Source organism: Dysidea avara, unplaced genomic scaffold (genome assembly GCF_963678975.1).
Source record: "Dysidea avara unplaced genomic scaffold, odDysAvar1.4 SCAFFOLD_4_1, whole genome shotgun sequence".
In the NCBI taxonomy this organism is placed as follows: domain Eukaryota; kingdom Metazoa; phylum Porifera; class Demospongiae; order Dictyoceratida; family Dysideidae; genus Dysidea; species Dysidea avara.
The window spans coordinates 73,214-95,299 of NW_027078057.1; the positions used below are offsets into that span (position 1 = coordinate 73,214).

General features: G+C 41.2%; 3 protein-coding genes and 1 long non-coding RNA gene across 8 annotated transcripts in view; 2 read left to right on the forward strand and 2 right to left on the reverse strand.

The window, feature by feature from the left end:
- Positions 1 to 4,695, reverse strand: part of LOC136246163 (CUB and sushi domain-containing protein 1-like) — a 51,301-nt gene extending 46,606 nt beyond the window's left edge. Inside the window, exon 1 of the mRNA XM_066037613.1 lies at positions 4,148 to 4,695. The gene's annotated coding sequence lies outside the window, so the exon portion shown is untranslated. The remainder of the gene's footprint in view (positions 1 to 4,147) is intronic.
- Positions 4,696 to 5,228: 533 nt separating this feature from the next.
- LOC136246164 (uncharacterized) lies at positions 5,229 to 7,609 on the forward strand. Of its 5 annotated transcripts, none has more exons than XR_010696273.1 (5): positions 5,229 to 5,674; positions 6,557 to 6,622; positions 6,705 to 6,798; positions 6,894 to 7,100; positions 7,475 to 7,609. It is a non-coding gene; the product is annotated as an uncharacterized lncRNA (long non-coding RNA). The 5 variants fall into 5 exon arrangements; XR_010696274.1 differs by having other exon boundaries at positions 5,229 to 5,670; XR_010696275.1 differs by having other exon boundaries at positions 5,229 to 5,664.
- Positions 7,610 to 13,283: 5,674 nt separating this feature from the next.
- On the reverse strand, positions 13,284 to 13,838 carry LOC136246167 (integrase/recombinase xerD homolog). Its single transcript, XM_066037616.1, has one exon. It carries the CDS (start codon positions 13,836 to 13,838, stop codon positions 13,284 to 13,286), a length of 555 nt encoding a protein of 184 aa, XP_065893688.1.
- Positions 13,839 to 17,679: 3,841 nt separating this feature from the next.
- LOC136246168 (uncharacterized) lies at positions 17,680 to 19,200 on the forward strand (the record flags this gene model as incomplete). Its single annotated transcript, XM_066037617.1, has 2 exons — positions 17,680 to 17,857; positions 18,373 to 19,200. Coding segments are annotated over exons 1-2 (1,006 nt in total), but the record flags the coding sequence as incomplete, so codon positions are not given.
- Positions 19,201 to 22,086: the final 2,886 nt, after the last annotated feature.

The window sequence follows — 22,086 nt, forward strand, 5'->3', positions numbered from 1 at the left end:
GTACTGGTCCTTGCTGACCTATTACACAGTTGCTGCCATAATCGTCCTGTGGTCAAGAACAAGAAAGCTGTTGTCAAAATGCCACACAGATCGTGCTGTCAGTACGTGAAGTATGTAGCTATCGTAGTGCAAGTGTGGTTTGAAAGTACTGAGAGTATAAATTAGCTGTTGTATCACAGCAGTAGTTATTGACACAAGTCATGAGGCAAAGCCAAGGACAAGTTTTAATAATAAGATATTCTATGACTGTAGTGATGTAACTGGCTTATTATATTCAAGTAAAAGACTGTCAGTACTTTGATGTATATGGCTATACATACAGATGACTGTTGATATCATGACAACATATCATTTTTGAATTTTCCAAAACTCATGCATAACCCCTTTGCTTATTATTCACTCCATACAAATTTGGACATAAATGTGCTGTATTATCCTCTTACTACTACCCAAATTCGAAATAAATTACGCATGAATTATATGAATTTATCTAAAGTATGCAAACTGAAAGAAGATTAAAAAGAAAAACTCAAAGAAAATAAGGGTGCACATCTCACTGAGAGCTGAGTGGATTCAGCTCAAATTAAAATTTGGAAAAGGAGCCTGTGAGGTACCCCTCCCTGAGGGAGATTCCACAGCAAAAATGGTTAATTTTCTTTAATGTACTATTGAGCTACAAATCCAGGCTGTACGTGGCAGTATGACACACTATTGTTGTTAATGAAAGATGCCTTGCTGCTGGCAAGACTTCTGAAGAGCAGCCTTGAATTAAATTTAATTAAGTGTTTTTGATCTTTAAAAAGACGTCATCCCATTTAGTGGATCCTCCAACACTGGGCATATCACTACAATAAATAAAGCACATAAACTGCTATACTGTAATTTGTTTTAGTTTTGTGCAACATTTATAAAAGTTTAATGTAAAACTATTTTTGTAAAAATATTTTTGGCTGATTTCACTTACATGACTGCTCTATTAGAGTATATTGATATTTGTAGCACTGAAAGCCCCACATACTAAGAAAGATCGTCTGATACATTTATTAATGCTTGATGTACAAAGCCAATATACCCCTGTAGCTACAGAATTAAAGTTAATAAGACACACAGTTATTGCTTGGAAGCTTTGGCTAGTAGCTAAAAGATATGTTACTGGAGTTTGGAAATACAATTCAAATCGCACATTAGAAGCTTCGAGAAAAATGGTCTTAAAGAATTCAAGTCAGTGTATTGAACAAGCGTGCATATGAAATTTACACAAGAGGTACATCAATCTATATTACCTTTCAGACCACTTCCAGTATTTGTGCGGTTTTCTGCCAAATAAGATAGAAAGTCTGAGCAGTTGGATGAGCGAAGTAGTATTGCCAGTGCTCACAAAAGGGCAGAGAGTAGGGGGTGGTGGGTTGGGCAAGAAATAGACTTTAAAAATGGAAACACAGTATTGAAGTCCAAAAATGAGATTACAGGGCAGTGCTGGGTTCTTAGTGGCTGATCTGATATATTGCAAAATCCACAGAAAATCGTTTGGCCAACTATATCAGGCCATCCAGCAGTACACCTCTGATTCTTTCCAAGGAAGGTGCGCCACAAGGCCATTCAAGCTTACCACACCACCCAGAAAAGAAGTCTCTTAAAACCAATCTTGAGTAGTTTGAATAGGGTCAAAACTAGTATATAGTACATAACTAGTAGTATGAGAGTGTAGCAATCCACTAGTGGTGTTAGTTTAATTTTGCCTGATGTGCGATTTGAATCAGTTTTGTAAAATCTGGTCACATATATAAGAGAAGGAAAATTGGAAATTAGTAGTAGGGACAATAAAAAGTGATGAAACCAGGGAGATTATCACTGAATGTTTACATTAATCTCTACTTTAGCCATAAGCCATACTGATGTCAGCAAAAAGTTCACAGTATATATACTGAGGAGAGTATCCTATTCTCATATACCACTGTAGAAGGGAATATCGTGAAGTTATAACATAATGACAAGATGTAGTGGTTTGTGACATATGAGCAGCCACAAAAGTGCAAAAATCGTTAGCACCATTCTAAACTCACGTATTTGCAAATGGCATAACAAAAAATATCTACGAAGTGGCCTGAATCCATGAAGGAACGATTGTAATTTGGTGAGAAATGCTGAGAGCTGGAGTTTATTTAGTTGCTAGCGATGTTGTTAGGCACATGTTCAATCAATATTGTGTTCAACTAATGACATCATTAATAAAAAGAAAAATGGGAGAACTCAGAAGTGCTACATCATATAGCAAGGATATGTTGAAGTCTAGAGTGCCTATAACCAATGGGTGGAACAAAGTACGAGTTAACCTGAAAACGTCATGGACCTTAAAGAAGATGTAATATTAAGTGTAACCTCATAAATGGCTTTCTCAAAGGTGAAGAGTTAATATGCTGCAAGTTTTTGTCAATCAGCAAGGTAATGTTTTGAAAGTCATTTGCAACACAAGTTGTGAGTGCTAAAGACTATGCTACCCTACCAAGTTGTATATAGTGGAAATAAATGTGCAACCTATCCCTATGGATATTGATACTGGAGCAGCGTGTCAGATGTCTCAAAGAAGTTGGGAGACCAGATTTGCAGAATTATTACTGGAGCAGCCTATTTGGCCGAGAAAATGGCAGTTTTAGGGGAGACACCTGTGGCTGTAAATATAATCCACCCCAAAAACACCTTCGCTGTAAAAAAAAGGCGCGTCCAAGAAACTACAAGTACCTGTAATCCAATGTAATTAAAAACAGCTCAGTTGTAGGGAAAGGTTAATAATAACTGGTAACTTAAAGAGCTGATATCTGGAGCGGCCAAGAATCAATCTTAATCCAACTACTTATACTATTTTTTTTAATCCGTGCAAAAACACCTAGCATTGGCTGTAAAAAAAAGTGCAACCCATGAAAGTAACTGGCAATTGAAATAGCTGATATCTGAAGCGGCCAAGAATGAATACTGATATACAACTAATTGGAATTAACAAAAAGTTTAACATTGAACCTTTGTCTTTCAGCTGCATGTGTTCTACATTCACTCTTGCTGCATCATAAATTGATTTCTTTTAACTCTAATTGGCTGGTAATTTGGCCGCCTTTTTTTTGCTCTATACACTGAATATTAAAAAAAGGCGGCCAAATTACCAGCCAATTAGAGTTAAAAGAAATCAATTTATGATGCAGCAAGAGTGAATGTAGAACACATGCAGCTGAAAGACAAAGGTTCAATGTTAAACTTTTTGTTAATTCCAATTAGTTGTATATCAGTATTCATTCTTGGCCGCTTCAGATATCAGCTATTTCAATTGCCAGTTACTTTCATGGGTGCACTTTTTTTTTACAGCCAATGCTAGGTGTTTTTGCACGGATTAAAAAAAAATAGTATAAGTAATTGGATTAAGATTGATTCTTGGCCGCTCCAGATATCAGCTCTTTAAGTTACCAGTTATTTTTAGCCTTTCCCTACAACTGAGCTGTTTTTAATTACATTGGATTACAGGTACTTGTAGTTTCTTGGACGCGCCTTTTTTTTACAGCGAAGGCGTTTTTGGGGTGGATATCACTCATTTTTGTTATAGTGATAGTCTCACTGGGGGAACAACAAAATTGTTAAAATGGTAACATTTAGATGACTGATATTTGGAAATTAGCAATAATATTATTACCTAGGAGAGTCAAACATGTGCACCTGTCATCGTGTTTGACAAAGGCATGCACATTACAGACACTGTTCACACTGTAAATTTGGAAGTATGAATTTACAGTGTAGAATAGACAGACTGTTCTATTAGAGTATAGATCTATGTTTACTGTGGCATTCATTTACTATTAACAAAATTTTACAATATCTCATCTGTGGTAAATGCTTTAGATTACGCTCATAATTAGCAAGTGCCTAATTAGTTCACAATTACTACACAGCTGGCTATTGACTGTTCTATTTATCTTTTTTTATAATATTATTTACAAAATATATCTGTGGTAAATACTTCAGGCATCTTATGCTCAAACTTAAGCATTAACTGGGTGCCTAATAAATTACTACACAGCTAGCTATGCATAATTTTGACTGAATTCATAATACAGACAATTTATTGTACAAGCACTGATGGATGGTAATACGACGTAATGCTTACCAGCAGTTATAGTGATCTTACTTAGTTCACTGCAGCTATATACACGTAAGTCTAAGATTACATTTCAAGTGTGTGTGTTGTGGCACTGTAGGGAAACACTATGCATCTCTTCATCTCAATAACTGCATCATCATCATATTTAGATCAACTGTTGTAACTGGATTGACAAGGTGTACAGATTTTCTAGTCATATAGAATCAATAAAGAGGGATCAGTAAAGAGGATGGAGGGAAACCAACAAGACATCAGATAATTGAACAATAACTATAGGAGGAACAGTCAAAATGCACTTAAATAAAACATCTCAATTAATATTCAAAACTCTTTGCTGATACAATAACCATGAACTCTGCTCTGGAAATTATCTTATCATTGTGTAGAACATTATATAATTTGATTCTTAGTGTGTAGCTAGAGCCTTAGGCCTCATAGTGCATGGAATAGTAATTTATACCGGCAGATGAAAGAATACCTTGTATACGCAACCTGAAAGCTAAATACATATAGTCATTATTATCAAGAGTCCATGCAAGCATATAACAAGAGTTCATTTTAATATGGCACTCTAACCATCTTTTGGACAATGTATATATAGGGCATCAGAGCCAGTACAGTAGATACAACCAGTGTATTGAGATCCGAGCCTTTTTGACTGGAATTAAACTTTCAAACTTGATGAAGCGAATTTGGTCACTGAAGGACTAAAAGTTGCAGTATACTTAACTAAAATTTCTGAGGGAGTATGCCCCAGAGGCTTAGCCTTAGCTACCACTTTCACCTTACTCTGGTGCCCCTGATGTATCAGTAACATGTAATAGAGTAGCTATAGAAAAAGCTAGTTAATGCCATAGACATATAGCTAGCTAGGGGCGGGCATTTGCCCTACCATCACGCGTTCTATGCGACCATATGCATCATCACACAAAAAATTAAAAATTAACAGCACACAAACAATCCTATATATAGATAGGCTATAGTACACACGTACCGCATTGCTGAGCCATGACTAAGGACAAGTCTGACAATTATCACGTGATCTATTTAGGTGAAATCCCTTGGAATGTCCCTGAAACACCCCAAGCGGACACACGTGATACGCGGTTTCAATTAAAATTAAAATTAAACCAATGTTGTTTAAAATGGCAGTCCAAGAAGGAGAGTGAGAGAGAAGTAACGAGACTACATTAAGTCTTATTGCAACTGGATTTCATTTCATGGTGAGGTGTACTTTAATGCAGAGGCCGTACACCGTTGCTGAAGTATGAAAGAATAAGAGTCTGGAGTGGAGGTTAACGAAACTGATTAAATCGAGGATTAGATCATTGACACACACTGATTAACCGAATTTGCGGTATTTTAGAGACCCACCAGGCGAAAACTCCTAGTAGCTCCACTAGCTCGTATTATCTCATGGCGAGATTGTTGACAAGGTGTACGGACCAATTACCAAAAAACCGTGGCTATCTTGTCATTTTCCACTTACATCATCATCAGAAGTCTTGGAACTTTGGCTACAGGTGAAAGTCAGTAAGCGAATCTGTGTGAGATATCAATGTTTGTATGAAAAAGTATACCCATTCACATGTTCTAGTCTAAATTACTGAATTTGTGTACAGTGAAACAAGAAGAAGTTTGCTACATGGCACAGACATTATTTTGCTTAATCACGGAACACTGTAATTTTCACAAACTAACCTGCAGAACTAATTCACAGTGCTTTTGTTTCATTGTATGTAGTGAAGGTTAACAATGGCTGTCAAGACATCGAAATAGATCAGAGTGTTCCTTTCCATATATCCAGCATTCAATTCGCCATAGAAAAAGTAAGTGATTTTCAACCTTAAAATGACAAGCTTAAATTTCCTCTGATTTCCTTCTGCTATAGCTCATCTGAATCGCTATTCACTGCTATTTTCACATCTGGTTCAAATCTGAGGTATCTATCAAGTGTCGTGGGTTATTATGCCTTTTATTGCATGACTCCAAAACACTCAATACAAAATGCATGGGGAAATTTGCTACACCCAGTCAGTTTAGGCCATTTTGACGAGCCAAAATTTCCGTGAATTGGACTTCTTTTGGCATCATTGTACTTGCAGAGAGTTGCTCTAAATGTATCAAATTCAGAAAGTTACTAAACAGACTCGAGATAGGTGGTACACGATAATTAATTTAATTTTTAATAATTTTTTAATTGAAATGTATTGAACATGCCTGTTCCAGCTGGCATTTTTGCCATGAACAAAAATATAGCAAATGTCTGCAAACTTCTTGATATGCCTGCCTATTCAGGTCTCTGTGTAACAATGTCAACTGTTTAAATGAATAAAATCCCCAAATGTTTATTTTGTGTAAAAAGTGACAAATTTAAGTGTATTGCATTTAATGCTCACCTATCTGCTTTTACAGGCAATCTAGTCATAGTGATTTACCCGCCAACAGTGGATGTGGTTGTGATACTTAACTCTGGACCAGGTAGGACCCTTCTTAGTATTGTGAATTTCAGATCAGTTTACATACAGAACTCGAGGAATTATATTGTGCTTTCTTTTTGTAGTGCTCAATATTGTGACGTCAAAAGGTGTCATGAATTTCTACATAATTAGTTGATATTGTACTATCTCATATGATGGTAACAAACTAATACCCAGGTCAGTTTACGTGTTGAGCGTATAGTATTAATGTTTTCCTAGTACCCAGATTTTTTGGTATATTGTACGTATTAATGACACCGTTGGTTTTGCAGGCGCCATCTGGTCATAGCAGTTCACGTACTAGCAGTTGGATGTAGTCATGGTAAGTCATGTTTGACCAGGCAAAAATGCTTGCTTGTTGTTTTACAGGACTGGTCTCTTGTGTTGTCAGAATATCAAGCAAGTTGTGTTTTGTGGTGACCACAAGCCCAGCCCTAGTGATAATTGGCCAGTTGTCTGATTAGCAGTTTTAACTTAAGGTATGTACACAAGCTCACAGCAATTGCTTTATAAGTTGTACTTTTATGCACTAGTGTAACTTAATGTTACTTAAGATTAGGTATTGGTTGTAAAATGGGTTAAACAATATATATATCAGGTATTCGCTTACCTTAAAAGTGGGAATTGCAACAATTGCAATCCTGAATTTCCTGTTGTATAGCTAAGAAATATATTTAACATGTTGTACATTCTGTTTGGTGGCCACTTGTTGTTTGACAGGTCTCCTCGTGTTCATGTTTACATACTTAGGCACCAAAACACATTTACGTTACCTCTGGTACACCAGATTCACTTATAGTCTTGAATATAATTTATTTAATGTTTAATTCAGTGCCTGCTTGTTCTTTTACAGGGCTCACTTAATCTTGTGTCATCATGAAGACATCTAAGAAATAATCACTTGGTGTTAAACTGATGTTTATTAAATTTTTGTTATGTGTTGTAATAGCATTGTTACATGTTTACTCTACTGCAAGAAATTTTCATGAATTCTGCAGCCATCTTATCCACAATTAGAATTGCCTTATAGCTGTCACGGCAGTTCACACTTCCACAAAGCACCATCAGTGTAAGGTGGAGCTTGTGTTGTGGCTTTCATTATGTACGTAATGTAGGGCAACAAAGTTTTTTCTGGAATGTGGTTCGTGGTTTGTGACTGTACATGAGTTTTGGTCATTCCACACAACTTGCAAAATATTTCTTGTATCATAAGTGGTGCATGGCACTAAATGGAGTATTGAATAACGATTTATACACCTTCCCTAGTGTCTGTACGTTCTTCACGCTTTCACACCTTGTTTATAAGACATCTGCCGATTATAAACGCTCGCATGGGGCGTGGCACTAAATGGACTCTAAAAGATTTCTGCTCAAAATGCCTTCCCTAGGGAACTTACGGGTCTGCACGTTTTCACAACTTGTTTGTCAGACATTAGGGCTTGTGTCCACACCGTGTCTTTAAAAGTTATTGTAGGGATTACAGGTTTGAATGGAGAAAATACGCGTAGGGCCAACCAGAATTAGATAATGTCAGGCCTAGATGACCAGTACAAACACGAGTAAGATGACTGGTATAATGTGACGATACGTGTAATACAAGGTAGAGAAATAAAGTGAAATATGTCTAAATACGGCTATATTTTTTATTTTAGCAAGGTCACAAGAAAACGACGACTAAAGATTTTTTTATTACGTAACCCAATACAAATCCATTGAGAGATGTTGCATAATCCAGGGCTAATATTGCAAAACTGACCCTACACGTAAATAACTTACAGTAGTGGCCGCGTCTTTTAATTGGGCGTGCGCTTCGTAGTTTCTTGGCTGCGCGCCTCACTACCGTGAGTCTTGATGGATACACATAAAAATTGTATGTTGTAGAGGACCCACCTTACTAGATCAAGACTGGTTGCATTCCATGCTTCTGAATTGGGCCAGCATCAAGTTGGTGTCCAGAAAAGATTCCAATGTTAATAGGTTAGTGGGAAAGTACCCTGAGGATTTCAAGAAGGGTTGGGTACTTTAATATACTTCAAGGTCACCCTATACTTGCTACCAGATCCTACCCTTGGAGTTGCCCACTTTATTTTGCAATTAGAGGGAATATGGAGGGTGAACTGGGCCACCTAGTAGAGTTGGGCATTTTGCAGAAGGTGATTTGGCAGCCCCAGTTGTTCCCATGCCAAAGAGTGATGAGGCGATACATACTTGTGGTGAATATAAGGTGACCACCAATTCCATAAGTATCCCTTGCCTAGACCAAGTGACTGGTTTATGTAGGGAACAATTTCATTTAACCATGTTCTACAAAACAGGACACCTATCTACTGCCTGAAAATGTTCCAGAATTTCACTCTGAAACATCATAATATGCCTTATTGGGGGTAAGCTGTTTACCAAGCTTGATTTAACAGCCACCTATCAGCAAAATTAATGTTATTGGATGAGCCTAATATAGTAACCATCAGTACTATTAAGGGCCTTTTTAGATGGAACCTTAGATGGAACCCATGGAAACCATTTTGCAGGGTATGCCATGTGTTATATATGTTATTTCAAATCACAGGCCCCACAGAGGCTGAACATGCTAGCAACTTGGAAGAGGTGTAGTGCCGGCTGCAAGAGGATGGGGTCTGTCTAAAATGAGAGAACTACGGTATATTATCTGATCTTCCACTGTGCCTAGCTGGGGATGCACTTATGATGTTGGAGCTGTTGTCAAGGATTGACAGACATTATGCACTTGTTACTATATTTAGTTTATTGTTGTAATATTTGTGCATGCGTGATTCTAAATCATTAGGTCAGTTATTAGTGTGAACATGTGTCGTAGCTTCCTCTGCTGTCTCCGAGAATTAAGCCACTATACCTCACATTGGTGCTGTGACGAAGTTGTCACATTGGTGCTGTGATGAAAGTCTGGATGTATTCAACTCCTTCACTCCAAATGCCGCGGAATAAAGGGCAGCATCACAAAGCTACTAGCAAAAGTAGAAGACATGATTTCTGCTGATCTTGAAGGCGTAAACTCCCAGTCCATCAAAGAATCTCACAAGCTGATTTCTACCACTACCGCCACCCAGCTGAGAGACAAACATGCTCAGATTGCTGAGCTTGATACAGTGATTGCAGCAAAAATCCAGACAGAAACTGACTTAGAAGAAGAGATCTGTAATGCTGACACCTACCTAAGCATGCTGGAAAAACAGATTACCTTTCTTACAGAGTTTATTTATAAGGCCAATTTACCACCGCAATCTACAGTGTCACCACTGCCAACTACAATGTCTCCTCCTCCAGTTTCATTACTGACCTCAGCAGCTGACACCCAAAGCAATACACCTGGTGCTTCACTCACAGCTACAACTCCAGCAAGGGTGAGTGCTACTAATTTACAAACACATGCACATCACACAACAGCTACATCACACACACACCTCAAAATGTTAGCCAACTTCCTAAGCTATCTCTTCCCACATTTGGTGGAGACCCCCTACAGTGGCAAACATTTTGGGACTTGTTTGATGCAGCTGTAAATCCGAACCCAAGCATCAGTGGTGTGCAAAAATTCAATTATTTGTGTGCACAATTGCATGGTGACGCAGCTCGTGTCGCTGCCAGTTTTCCCCTTACAGACAACAATTATGCACATTCTGTCACCTTGTTCAAGGACAGATTTGGCCAGTAATATAAATTTGCTAATGCTCACATGGAAGCACTTCTGAATTTAGGGATACCATCTAACAGTTTGACTAGCTTACAGGCTTTCTACAATACAATAGAGAAGCACATGAGGGCCTTGTTATCTCTAGGCAAGTCCTCTGATACGTATGGCTCCCTGTTGACCTCATAAATATTAAGTAAGCTTCCCATTGACACTAAGAAGCACATGGCACGTGAGCACTGTAATTCAGAATGGAGCATAGGTGATAATGGCCAGCATGCTCAAAGAAATTCAGGTCTTTCAGATGAGTCAGTAGTACATGGGGAAATCCATCAATTATGACACCACCATGCCAACCACTGGCTCCTTTCACACATCCACACACAAAACACCACACAGTCACCATTCCCATGAAGAACAACCGAGAAGGGAACTAGTTTGTGTGTTTTGTAAGAACGATCACAAGCCTACTAAGTGTAGCAAGGTTGTTGACCCTAAGGAGAGACTAGCTGTAGTAAGATGGGAGAATCTGTATTATAACTGTTTAGCGAAACACAAGGTTACATATTGCCACTCCAAGTTCACCTGCAGAGAGTGCAGGAAGCAACATCACACTAGTCTTTGTCATGCTTTTGTTGTTTCAGATGTACCATCAACACCTGTCAACACCTCGTCACAACCTGTCAACACTGTACCAGCACCCACACAACAGACTGTAATTGAAACCTCACTAACAACAATGGCACCATTGTCAGCCTACTATACCAGTGTCTGTCTGTTGAAAACTGCAATTGCTACTGTCTCAATTGGTGTAGCTACAGCTGAAGGAAACATCTTATTTGATGAAGGAGCTCAGTGATCCTTCACCTTCATCACACAGCAACTGGCTAATGCACTATGCCTTCGGCCAACTCACCGTGAAACTCTATTAGTGTCGTCATTCGGAGCACAAATGTCATCTTCTAGCAGCCTTGAGGTAGCTACATTGTTCGTACACACCTTGAGTGGCAGTCACATTCCAACCTCAGCTCTGATTGTACCCAAGCTTATGGCTCCAATCTGTAACTCAGTACGTGCCTGCCTGAAAGAAATACCGTACCTCAAGGATCTACCACTAGCCCATCAAGTGACCTCAGATGAGAACTTTGAGATCGCTGTCCTCATTGGGGCAGACTACTACTGACAGTTTGTCCAAGATTGCATATTGGGGGTGAAGGACCAACCGCAGTACAGTCACACCTTGGCTAACTACTCTCTGGCCCACATCCCTTGTCCTGCCCTATGGACACGACAAACCTTCACATTGCCATCTTATCCTGCACTGCTGAAGCTAACCATGTGTGTTTTTGGGAATCAGAATCTGTAGGTACCAAGGCAGCAGGTCAAGCCCCTGACAATGCTTTTCTTGGACAATACATGCGCACACACATCACGACTCAACCAGATGGAATTTACAGTCTATGGTTCCCATGGAAGGATGGTCACCCAACGCTACCATCCAACTACACTGCGTGTTCCAGACGAACAAGGTCATTAGCACTCCGACTAGCCATTAACAATCTTACCAGTACTTCTTTCCAACCGCCTTATGGAACAGGCATGGGGCTGCCCGCATGCCACCCAACCGCCCCCGGCAATGCCACCCAACCGCCCCCGAGCAATTATACATTATCAGCCAGCCCCACGCCAACCTTAAGGCAGTTGTACTAGTTGACATGCACCAAATATCACACACTAGGTACGACAAGCTACACACATACATGATTATTAATCACAATGGTATCAATACACAAGAAAGGCTCACCTTACCAGCAAACTATGTACGATTACCTCCGTTATTAAGCAAAGAGAGAAAGCAGGATGGCGGCCTGTCCCTTTCCAACCATCCGCCCCCGAGCTATGCATACAATACAGTCAGGCCACCATCCAATCCTCCCTTTTAAATGTACCTGTAATATTGAATCATGTACATGCGACAATTCACTCTAGTCAAGCCTACCAAGTAGCTAAACAAAGAAGCCAGTTTAGTGGTCTAATTTGGGTGATAACTGGGCAACTGAGGGGGTCACGGGATCGCAGGTCAGCAGGTACCGAGCCGCAGTTGAAGCACATGCATTCACATGTAGAAGCAACAAACCAAACTTGTCTTGAATAACATTAACTGCGGCAATGGTGAAAGTTATGCAGCAGCATGCGTCAGCGCTCTCCAGTATGAGCAGCCATGAACATTTATGTAACAGTTAACAATAGCTATCATGCAATAACAGCCACGACACTCATGCAACAGGACCTCAATTCAAAGCAGCAAGTAACATGCACGCGGTGGCATTCTTAGAGCAGCAGATAACAAGCACGCAGCGGCACTCTTGGTACAGCCGGCAAATAACAGGCACGCAGCTGCACTCTCGGTACAGCAAACAGCGCGCACGCACACACGCACGCAGCAGCACTCTCAGTACAGCAAACAACATGCACGCAGCAGCACTTTCAGTGCAATCATAACATGTACGCAGCAGCACACTCTGTGCAATAATAACATGTACGCACCAGCACTAATAACATGCACGCAGCAGCACTCTCAGTGCAGTGGGCAGCATGCACCATCCATCCGCAATAAATATTCATGTGATGATACTTAGCATGCTTCGAGTTCTAACAGGCATGCAAGTTAAACCGCTGATACGCAATAAGCAATGGGTAAAAGTTGTTGTCGAAGTCAAGTACGCAAAGCTGTGATCATTACACACGCAAACAGTTCAAGGCTATTTGGTTAAAACTTGCCCAAATTTTCTTTGCCCAAATTAGTTTCAGTTTCCTATAAATTTACTTCCCCCAGTTGCCCGAGTATTCATCCTCTACACGCGGCACCAAGGTTATATTTTACATTAGTTTATTTATTTATTTTTAATTTTAACATTGAATAAGCAGTGGTTAACAGAATGTACATTTATGTTAACAAATACTAGCATATGGTGTGTCAGTTTAGCTGGTTAATGTGTCAATGCATACAGTCTGGGTCCCATTCTGGTTGGTTGGATGCGTCCGTATGAGCTAATAATCGGTGAATGGCTGGAGTTCTTGATGGTTGGCAGTGAATATAAGACAAGTAAGCGTTGCTTGACCAGCGTCCAAGGCTTTTAATCATCCATGTTGGAAGGCCGGCAGCTGCTGCGGTGGTAGCAGCACCTATTCTAAAGCTATGTGATGCATAGTCCATGTAATTAAGACCAGCCTGTGAAAGGAGCTGTTGAATTACTCTAGTGACTGCTGGATGGGACAATGGAGTAAACCTGCCGGCGTGATATAGAAAGGCATTAGGTGGTGTGCTGGTGACAGAATCCTTATATTGTTTGAGTGCCTTAAGTACGCAGGTAGATGAAGTAGTTTTAAAAATGTGTACAGTATGGCCTCGTCTGAATGGATCGGTCTTTGATTGGTGTAGAGTAATTGACATTTGTTCTTCATCATAAGTTACATCATCCCAGCGGAGGTTAACATATTCACTTGCTCTGAAGAAGCCATAAAAGGCTATAGTAAATGCTGACCACAGCATAAGCTTTTCTTGGAATGTTTAAGAGGACTGGCGGAGCTGCTCCTTTAAAGTGCGTAGGATGTTGAGGGTAATTGGTAATCTGTTCCGCTGGTTATCGCCCTGATGACGACGAATGCCTCTACAGACTAGTTGCAGGAGGTTATCTCTTGTAGGATCTTGATAACCGTTCTCAATATGGTCAAGGCGAGTAGCTGCCAAGTACACTTTAATGGTCTTATAAGAGATGTGGCGAGCTTCATGTACACAGAAGTATTGTAGCGTTAGAGAAGATGCTGGGTGGGTGTGGAGATTGTACTGGTCACAAAAGGCGTGGAACTTTGTGAGGCCTGCACTATACATACGGCATGTTGATTGGGCAACTCCATGATACCGGCATTGTAGGAGGCTCGCATGAAGGTCTGTGTCGGCCATGCAGGGGTGCTGTCCGGCCTCGGGTTGGCTGTTAAGGCTAGTTTCCAGAACCGGTCCATCTGAAAACGAGATAATGCATCTGCAATATCATTACAAACACCGGGGACATGCACTACACATACATTCAATTGGTGGTGCACTGCACAAAAGTATAACAGTCTTACTAAGGCCATAGTGTGTGCAGCACGAGTTGACCCCTTGTCCCAGATGTCCACAACTGATTTGTTGTCGCAGTGAAATAGGATTTTACGACGCGGCCAGAATGAGCCCCATGCTTGTACAGCAGATACTATGGCAAACATTTCCTTCCAGGTGATATCCATCTGTTGCTGGGCAGGCGTCCAACAAGCTTGCAGCCATCTGCCCGACCAGTATGCCCCCCAGCCACATGATCCTGAGGCGTCTGTATAGAGGTGCAGTGTTGGTGATGGTGTCCATTCATTTTTCAGGATGAGGCTTTTCCCTGACCATTTGGGTAAGTAGTTAATCCACCATTGGATATCCAGTTGTGCTTCAGTGGTTAAAGGGATGTGATGATTAAGTTTTTTCACCGTAATGCTCAGGTCGATCATTCTACGGAGAAACATTCTACCCGCAGGGAGAACTTTGCAGCAAAATGATAGTTTACCGATGACTGAAAGCAGCTCCTTTTTAGTGCAGCTATCTTTATGGGTCATCCAATGAAGTTCATGAAGGAGATCTAGTTTCTTTTCAGGTGTTATGCTAGCTTCCATAGTAACTGTGTCTAACTGAATTCCTAAAAATGTTAAGGTGGTGGAAGGGCCTTCCACTTTCAACATCTTAATGGGTGCATTGATCTTGTCACACAATGCAAACATAGCTTGCAGGCTCTGCTTACACACTGGAGAGTCGACGGGGCCGGCAGTAAAGAAATCGTCAAGGTAGTGAAGTAAATGTTGAACGCCATATGTGTGCTGTAAAATCCAGTGAATAGAAGTTGATAGTTCATTGAAGATGTGAGGGGCTGACCTAAGTCCAAAAGGTAAACATGTGTCTACATAGAATTGGTGACGCCAGCAGATTCCCAAAAGGTTCCAGTCTTTGGGTCTGACAGGGATGAGACGGAATGCATTTTTTAAGTCTATCTTACTCATGAGAGCTCCAGGTCCTAACGTGTTGATAATTCTATATGCGTCGTCTATGGTGCAGTAAGATAAGGAATATAACGATGGGTCGATGAAATCATTAATACTAAAATTTTGCGGTGCCGATAAGTAGTAAATAATTCGCCACCCTCCGTCATGTTTAGGCACAAGGCCTAAGCCAGAAGTGCGAACGTTTGGGAGGGGTGGGTGTTGGAAAGGTCCAAGAATACGTCCTGCTTTACACTCCTCAGTGAGGGTGGTGTCAATTACTTTAGGCTGCTGAGATGCAGATTGTAGATTGGTAGCAAAGTAGGTAAATTGAGGTCCTTCGTAGCCGATTGTACAGCCATGTCGTAGATTATTGATAAGTCGCCTGACAAAGGCTTTGTTAGGATGATTGCTTAATTCACGTTCAAGAACAAATGGTCGTAAGGGAGTCCACGGTAGTGGCTTATTGATGCCTGGGCTGCCTGCGGGAGAGACAGCTCCTGACCGGGTGGTCGCCTCCGCAGTAGTCACATTTATGGAGGTAATTACAGTATGGGCGGTGGCAGACTGCATTGTTGTAGTCGTGGCAAATTGGCAGCTGCAGCTGGGCCCTTCTCGGGTGAGATGGGTGCCCTGGGGCTCGCCGCCTAGTTCCTGGTCTGGTATCTGAAGTTCCCGCGTTTGAAATTCCAATGCTTGAAGATGACGGACGAAAAGGACATCTGTCAGGGAAATGGTTAGTGGCGCCACAATGGGGGCATGGCCAACATTGTGATTGCATGGCTTTCGAAGTCATGCATTCCAGCCACAAATCTGTGTCGCGGATATCCCACCTAAGGGATGGGTCATTTGCAGCTTTGGTACGGAACTTTACATCGTAGTTGAGCCATTCTGATATAGGGTGATCGGAGTTGGCTGAAGTAATAATGCACTGGTACCGTATTAATTCTGCCGCGCAAGAAGGATTGAAAGCTGTGCGAACCGATAGGTATACATTCCAAGCCTCCATCCAACTAGTAAAGGAGGATATCCATTGTGAGGAGGTGCTATGAGGAACGGCTGGCTGGACTGTAAAGGAGTCGTCGTCAGAATTCAATCGAAGTGTGACTGATTGCTGGGACAAGGGGTTATGTGTACTAAACATTGATTTGGATAGCAGACTTGCAAAATCAATCTACTCACCTTTGGCGATTTTATCTCTGACTCTAGTTGGGATAACCGGTAGCTGAGTCCTGGTGAGGTTGACTGGTGGCATAGGTGATGGCAGGGTAGGCAGAGCAGGTGTGATTGTCGGTAGTGAGGTTCTAGCAAATGTGGCACTAGGTGCTAGAGTAGCTGATGCTACTGCAGTAGTGGATGTAGCCATTTGAATTGGAGCTACCATGGTGGTGTGAGTTGGCCCCGATGCAACAGACAAGTTATCATCATCAACAGTGTTACCCTGGTTTCTTGCAGTTGCGGTTTGATGTTGCTGAAGATAGGTGGCCAGCTGTTCGACAAGTTGTTGTGGCAGGGCCAGAGCGCCAGAATGTGTGGACTGTGTGGTGGAATTTGCTGGTTGAGCATTGGAATTCGTTGTATGGGTAACAGAAGTTGTTGATTGAGAGCCCACAGAACCATTAGTATTTGCTACAGAGGTGGTTGTTTGTGAGCCAGCAGCACTCGCAGGATTGGTATTTCCTGGTTGAAGTGAAGACAAATGATTGTGGAGGTGGTCTACTAACGCAGCCTTGTTTCCTGTTGTAGCCAAATGGTAATGCTTAAGGTGTGACCTCAGTGCGTTTAACGTCAATGCTGCCAGTTGAGGCTTGGGAGCGCCTACTAGGGTGTAAGGCTCGGTTACAGGGAGGTCCTGAGATTCGCGCCGGGTCGCTGGCATTACAATAATGAAGTTACTACAGGTGTGAACAACAAATTCAAATGACACAACACAAACAAAACGGACTTACGTACTTGGAGCGTAGACAACGTTGGGTATGTATCCTAATTGTGATTGCGGCTGAGTTCAGCTGTTATTGGCAGCGGAACTTTCGCGGTCCAACAAAATCCACAATATTATTAGCGACAGGCTTTCTCACAATTTCAGCGATGGGTAGTAGCTATCCCACAGGGTAATACGCCAGCAGCAATTCCGTTCCTGAGAATTTCTAAGCTTGTGATTTTTTCACACTTCAGGCAACGTGGCGGTTCACGAGATACAGCGCATCATGTGAGCTTGGGTTTAGATTTGAATCTCTCTTAGCGCCTGATAATTTCCAGTTACTCTTAGCGCCTGATGCACCGGGTATGTTAACTTCAATTTATTGTTAATTACATAAACACCAGGGCTATTAAAGATGCGTGGAGGCATCATTGAAGAGCAGGAGGAGCGAGGCTTCATTGAGAAGGTGGATAACACTGGCACTAAGACCAACGTACACTATATCCCTCACCACCCTGTGAGGAAAGACTCTGCCACTACGCCGATCTGGATTGTGTACGACTGCAGCTGTAGGCAATCCCCCACTACTCCAAGTCAGAATGACTGTTTGCACCTAGGTCCACCATTTTTGAACAACCTTCTCTGATTCTGACAGCACTGTTTTCCCTTTGCAGCCAACATTGAAAAGGCTTTCCTCCATGTGTACCTTGATGAAGCAAACTAAAGCAGTACACGCTTCTTGTGGCTGTCAGATCACACAGATGAGAATAGCCCATTTGTCACCTACAGATTTTGCGTAGTGCTATTTGGTGCCACCAGTTCTCCCTTCGTGCTGAACGCTGCACTCACCTTTCACCTGACTCTGAATGTTTCATCAGTATCAAAGGATCTCCTCAGCAACTTGTATGTTGGCAATGTGGTGTCTGGTTGTGTCACTGAACAAGCTGCACTTCAATATTTCAGTGAAGCCAGATCCTTATTAGGCATTGCAGGTTTCAATCTGCATTCCTGGTCCTCCAATTACAAAATCTTGCAAGTGTTAGCATCAAGATACCGAGTTTCTGATCCTAGCAACCCTGTTAAGGTGCTTGGAGTGTACTCTGTACAGCTACTGCTACCTTACCTACTACCACAAAGAGAGAGATACTGAGGTGGTCCACAGGAATTTTTGACCTGCTGGGTTTCATTTCACCCGTCACCATCAGGGCCAAGCTCTTCCTTCAACACCTGTGGCAGGCACATGTCAATTGGGACTCACCATTAAGTGCAGATATATCCACTGAATGGTATATGATTGCTGCCAACATTACTGACACAACAATGCTATTATTCCTTTGTAAGTACACCACCTCAATTCCACCTCCTGAAAATGCCACTACCAACTTGTACGTCTTTGCAGATGCTAGCCTCAAGGCTTATAGAGAAGCTGCTTACCTACAACAGGACCAGCAGCCAGCTACATTTGTGATGTCCAAGTCAAGAGCAGCTCCACTTAAGCAGATAACATTACCAAAGTTGGAGTCGATGGCGGCAGTGCTTGCAGCGAGACTAAGCAATTTTGTTATGACATCTCTGAATATCAACTGCACACTGTACCTGTGGTCAGATAGTCAAATTGTATTGCACTGGATTGCTAGTCAGAAGAAGCTTAAGCCATTTGTTGACCATAAAGTACATGAAATACGATCGGTATCTTCTTGTTGGCAATATTGTCCATCGGCAGATAACCCTGCTGACCTCTTGACAAGAGGAATCAATGCACAGCAATTGGCTTCAGCAACTATCTGGCAACAAGGCCTGTCATGGTTGCAGTTACACGACCAGTGGCCAACATGGGATCTATCTTCAGAAGCACTGCTCACTCAACTACAAGAGGAATTAGATGACCAGCCAATTGATCAAGTCTCTGCTCACAGTGCTCAGACCATACCAACAGGTATTTTGCAGGTCATGGACATTGCCAAGTACAGTAGTCTGCAGAGGCTACTCACAGTCACTACATATGTACTTCGCTTCACCAAACAATACTGTAGGACACCTTACACCATCTGAGTTGACAACGGCTAAGTTGAAGTGGTTGCAAGCAATTCAACATGAAGTGTTTTCAGAGGAGATTGCTAATTTTCAGTTGCATATCGTGTAATCGTCTTCCATTGGTGCAACAACTAAGACTGTTCCTAGATGACCATGAATTGCTTAGATGTGGTGGGCATATTCACAATGCCCCACTCTCAGAACTTGCCGCTGGTTGTGATACTTACCAACTCCTATGAATTTGGCTAGGTGGAACATCATTACTAGCACTAAATGTGCCCTTTGTCAAGCTCCCCAGCCCACATCTTGACTGGATGTCCTGTTGTTCTTTATCAAGGCAGGTATACCTGGAGACACGATTCAGTCCTACAGGCTCTTGGTCACGGACTCCAACAGCAATTACCTGACAGTTTTAAACTCTATGCTGACCTTCCAAGATATCTTACTAGTGTGTGCCTTCCTAGCACCGTTCCAACTAATCTTTTCTCCACTCTTAGTAGACCTGACTTACTGTTGGTTTCTGATAATTCCATCTGTTTGCTTGAACTAACTATCCCCCAAAAAATACCCAGCAACATATTTTGGCTGCTAGAGCTTGGAAGGAAGATCGGTAAGGCTGTTTACAAGATGACCTTCAGCTTTCTGGCTTATCTGTTAATCTCATTTTCATCAAAAATGGTTATTTAGGCCACTTTATGCCAGACACAATTGCCCAAGTGGCCAATGCTTGTGAAGTGACAAAGAAGACTATAAGATCTCTATTTGGGGCGTCTGTATTTAGCGGATCACGGATCAACGGATTACGGATCGGCGGATCACGTGATATGCATGCTCAACTCGATTTTGAGCACTGGGAAATATTTATACCCTAGTGTAACATACAGCATACTGTAGAATTTATATTTTATCCACAGGTAGGAAGCCTGAAGAGATTTCAATCGATACTATATAACTATAATTAGAGCGTGCGCGTATAAAAAATTTAACACACGTACAGAGTAGGATTATTTTAATTCACCTTAAAACTGAATCACTGATGTATTCTTTACACCAACACAATACTCAATAGACTAGCTCTGTATTGCAAAAACAAACGACAAAGGATACACGCCAACATATTTGAAGCCTATTCACACGTGAGTGCTCTAGCGTATCCTTTGTCGTTTGTTTTTGCAATACAGAACTAGTCTATTGAATATTGTGTTGGTGTAAAGAATACATCAGTGATTCAGTTTTAAGGTGAATTAAAATTATCTTACTCTGTACGTGTGTTAAATTTTTAATACGCGCGCGCTCTAATTATTATAGTTATATAGTATCGATTGAAATCTCTTCAGGCTTCCTACCTGTGGATAAAATATAAATTCTACAGTATGCTGTATGTTACACTAGGGTATAAATATTTCCCAGTGCTCAAAATCGAGTTGAGCATGCATATCACGTGATCCGCCGATCCGTGATCCGTTGATCCGTGATCCGCTAAATACAGACGCCCTCTCTATTTGAGCAGGCTGCTTGCATTGCTGTCTCCTGCTCATACAGGATTTTTAATTCTTTCAAATTACAAAAGGTTTGCACTATGATAGTTACTCCACGTACAGACTGATTTTCAAGTTATTCCATTAAGCGGTTTACCCCTGTAGGTGTGACAACAAATTGCTTTTGGATTTTTGAAAAATTGCGCATAACTCCCTTGTTCTTTGTCTGATCTGTACCAACATTGGACTGTCAATGAGCACTATTATGCTCTTACTGCTCTCCAAAGTTTAAGTAAATCGACTAAAGCAATTGCACGTTATTACAATTTTTCTAAAGTGTGTGAAAAGAAGACGATAAATGAGAAAAATACAAAGAAAATAAGATAAACTTTGAAGGTACGTATCTCAGTGATGGATGGGTGGAGAATTCACCTCAAATTTGGAATGGGAGGTGCCCTACCCCGAGAGAGTTTCCGCAGCAAAAATGGTTAACTTCCATCCGGCCATTATCAAGCTACAGATGCATGAAAAGAGAATTTTCTTGGTCCTGTAAAATACACACTCGTCTGCCGTGCCCCCACACTGGCTGTACTTGGCCGTACAACACACTATCGTGTGTCTTGATTTGCATTCTACAACTTAATTAAACCATGCAACTAAATGGATAACAGCACTGAAAATTTTATGGCCAACACAAGAAAACATTTGAAAACATAGGCAAATTTTGTGTTCCCACATGCCCTGTTTTCTGGTGTCACATTGCATCCTAGACAAATTATTATATGTGGTATAAAGTTATCCTGTACTCATACAGTTAGACTACACCATAGGGATAGCTAAAGCTATATTGTCTATGACTACACGTACACAACAGATAAGATTGCACAAAAGTTATAACCTTAGATCGATTGTGGAAGGAACTGTCTGTGTTTGGCACTCTGCACTAGTCCACGCACTTTCTGGAAATACGCTCGAGATTTCAGAAATATAGTATATCCACTGGGATCACCCACATTCCCCAGTTACAATCCATGTGGCATTTCTCACTTGTCACACAGCACCACATGCATAAATTAATAATTGTGTCACATGTGCAGAGGGGATTTTCTAGGGATGTTTCGACTAATTGATCATGTGATATAGTGTTAGAGCAAGACACTGACACTGTGGGATGTATTGTACTTAATTGTTGCGCAGTACCAGGAGATGTATGGAAGTTGCCAGCACTTGCACCAGGCCTGTAACTAAAACGTTATAATAGTTAATGTACAAGGCACTTTCAACTTTACTGAGCCTGGTACATTAATAGT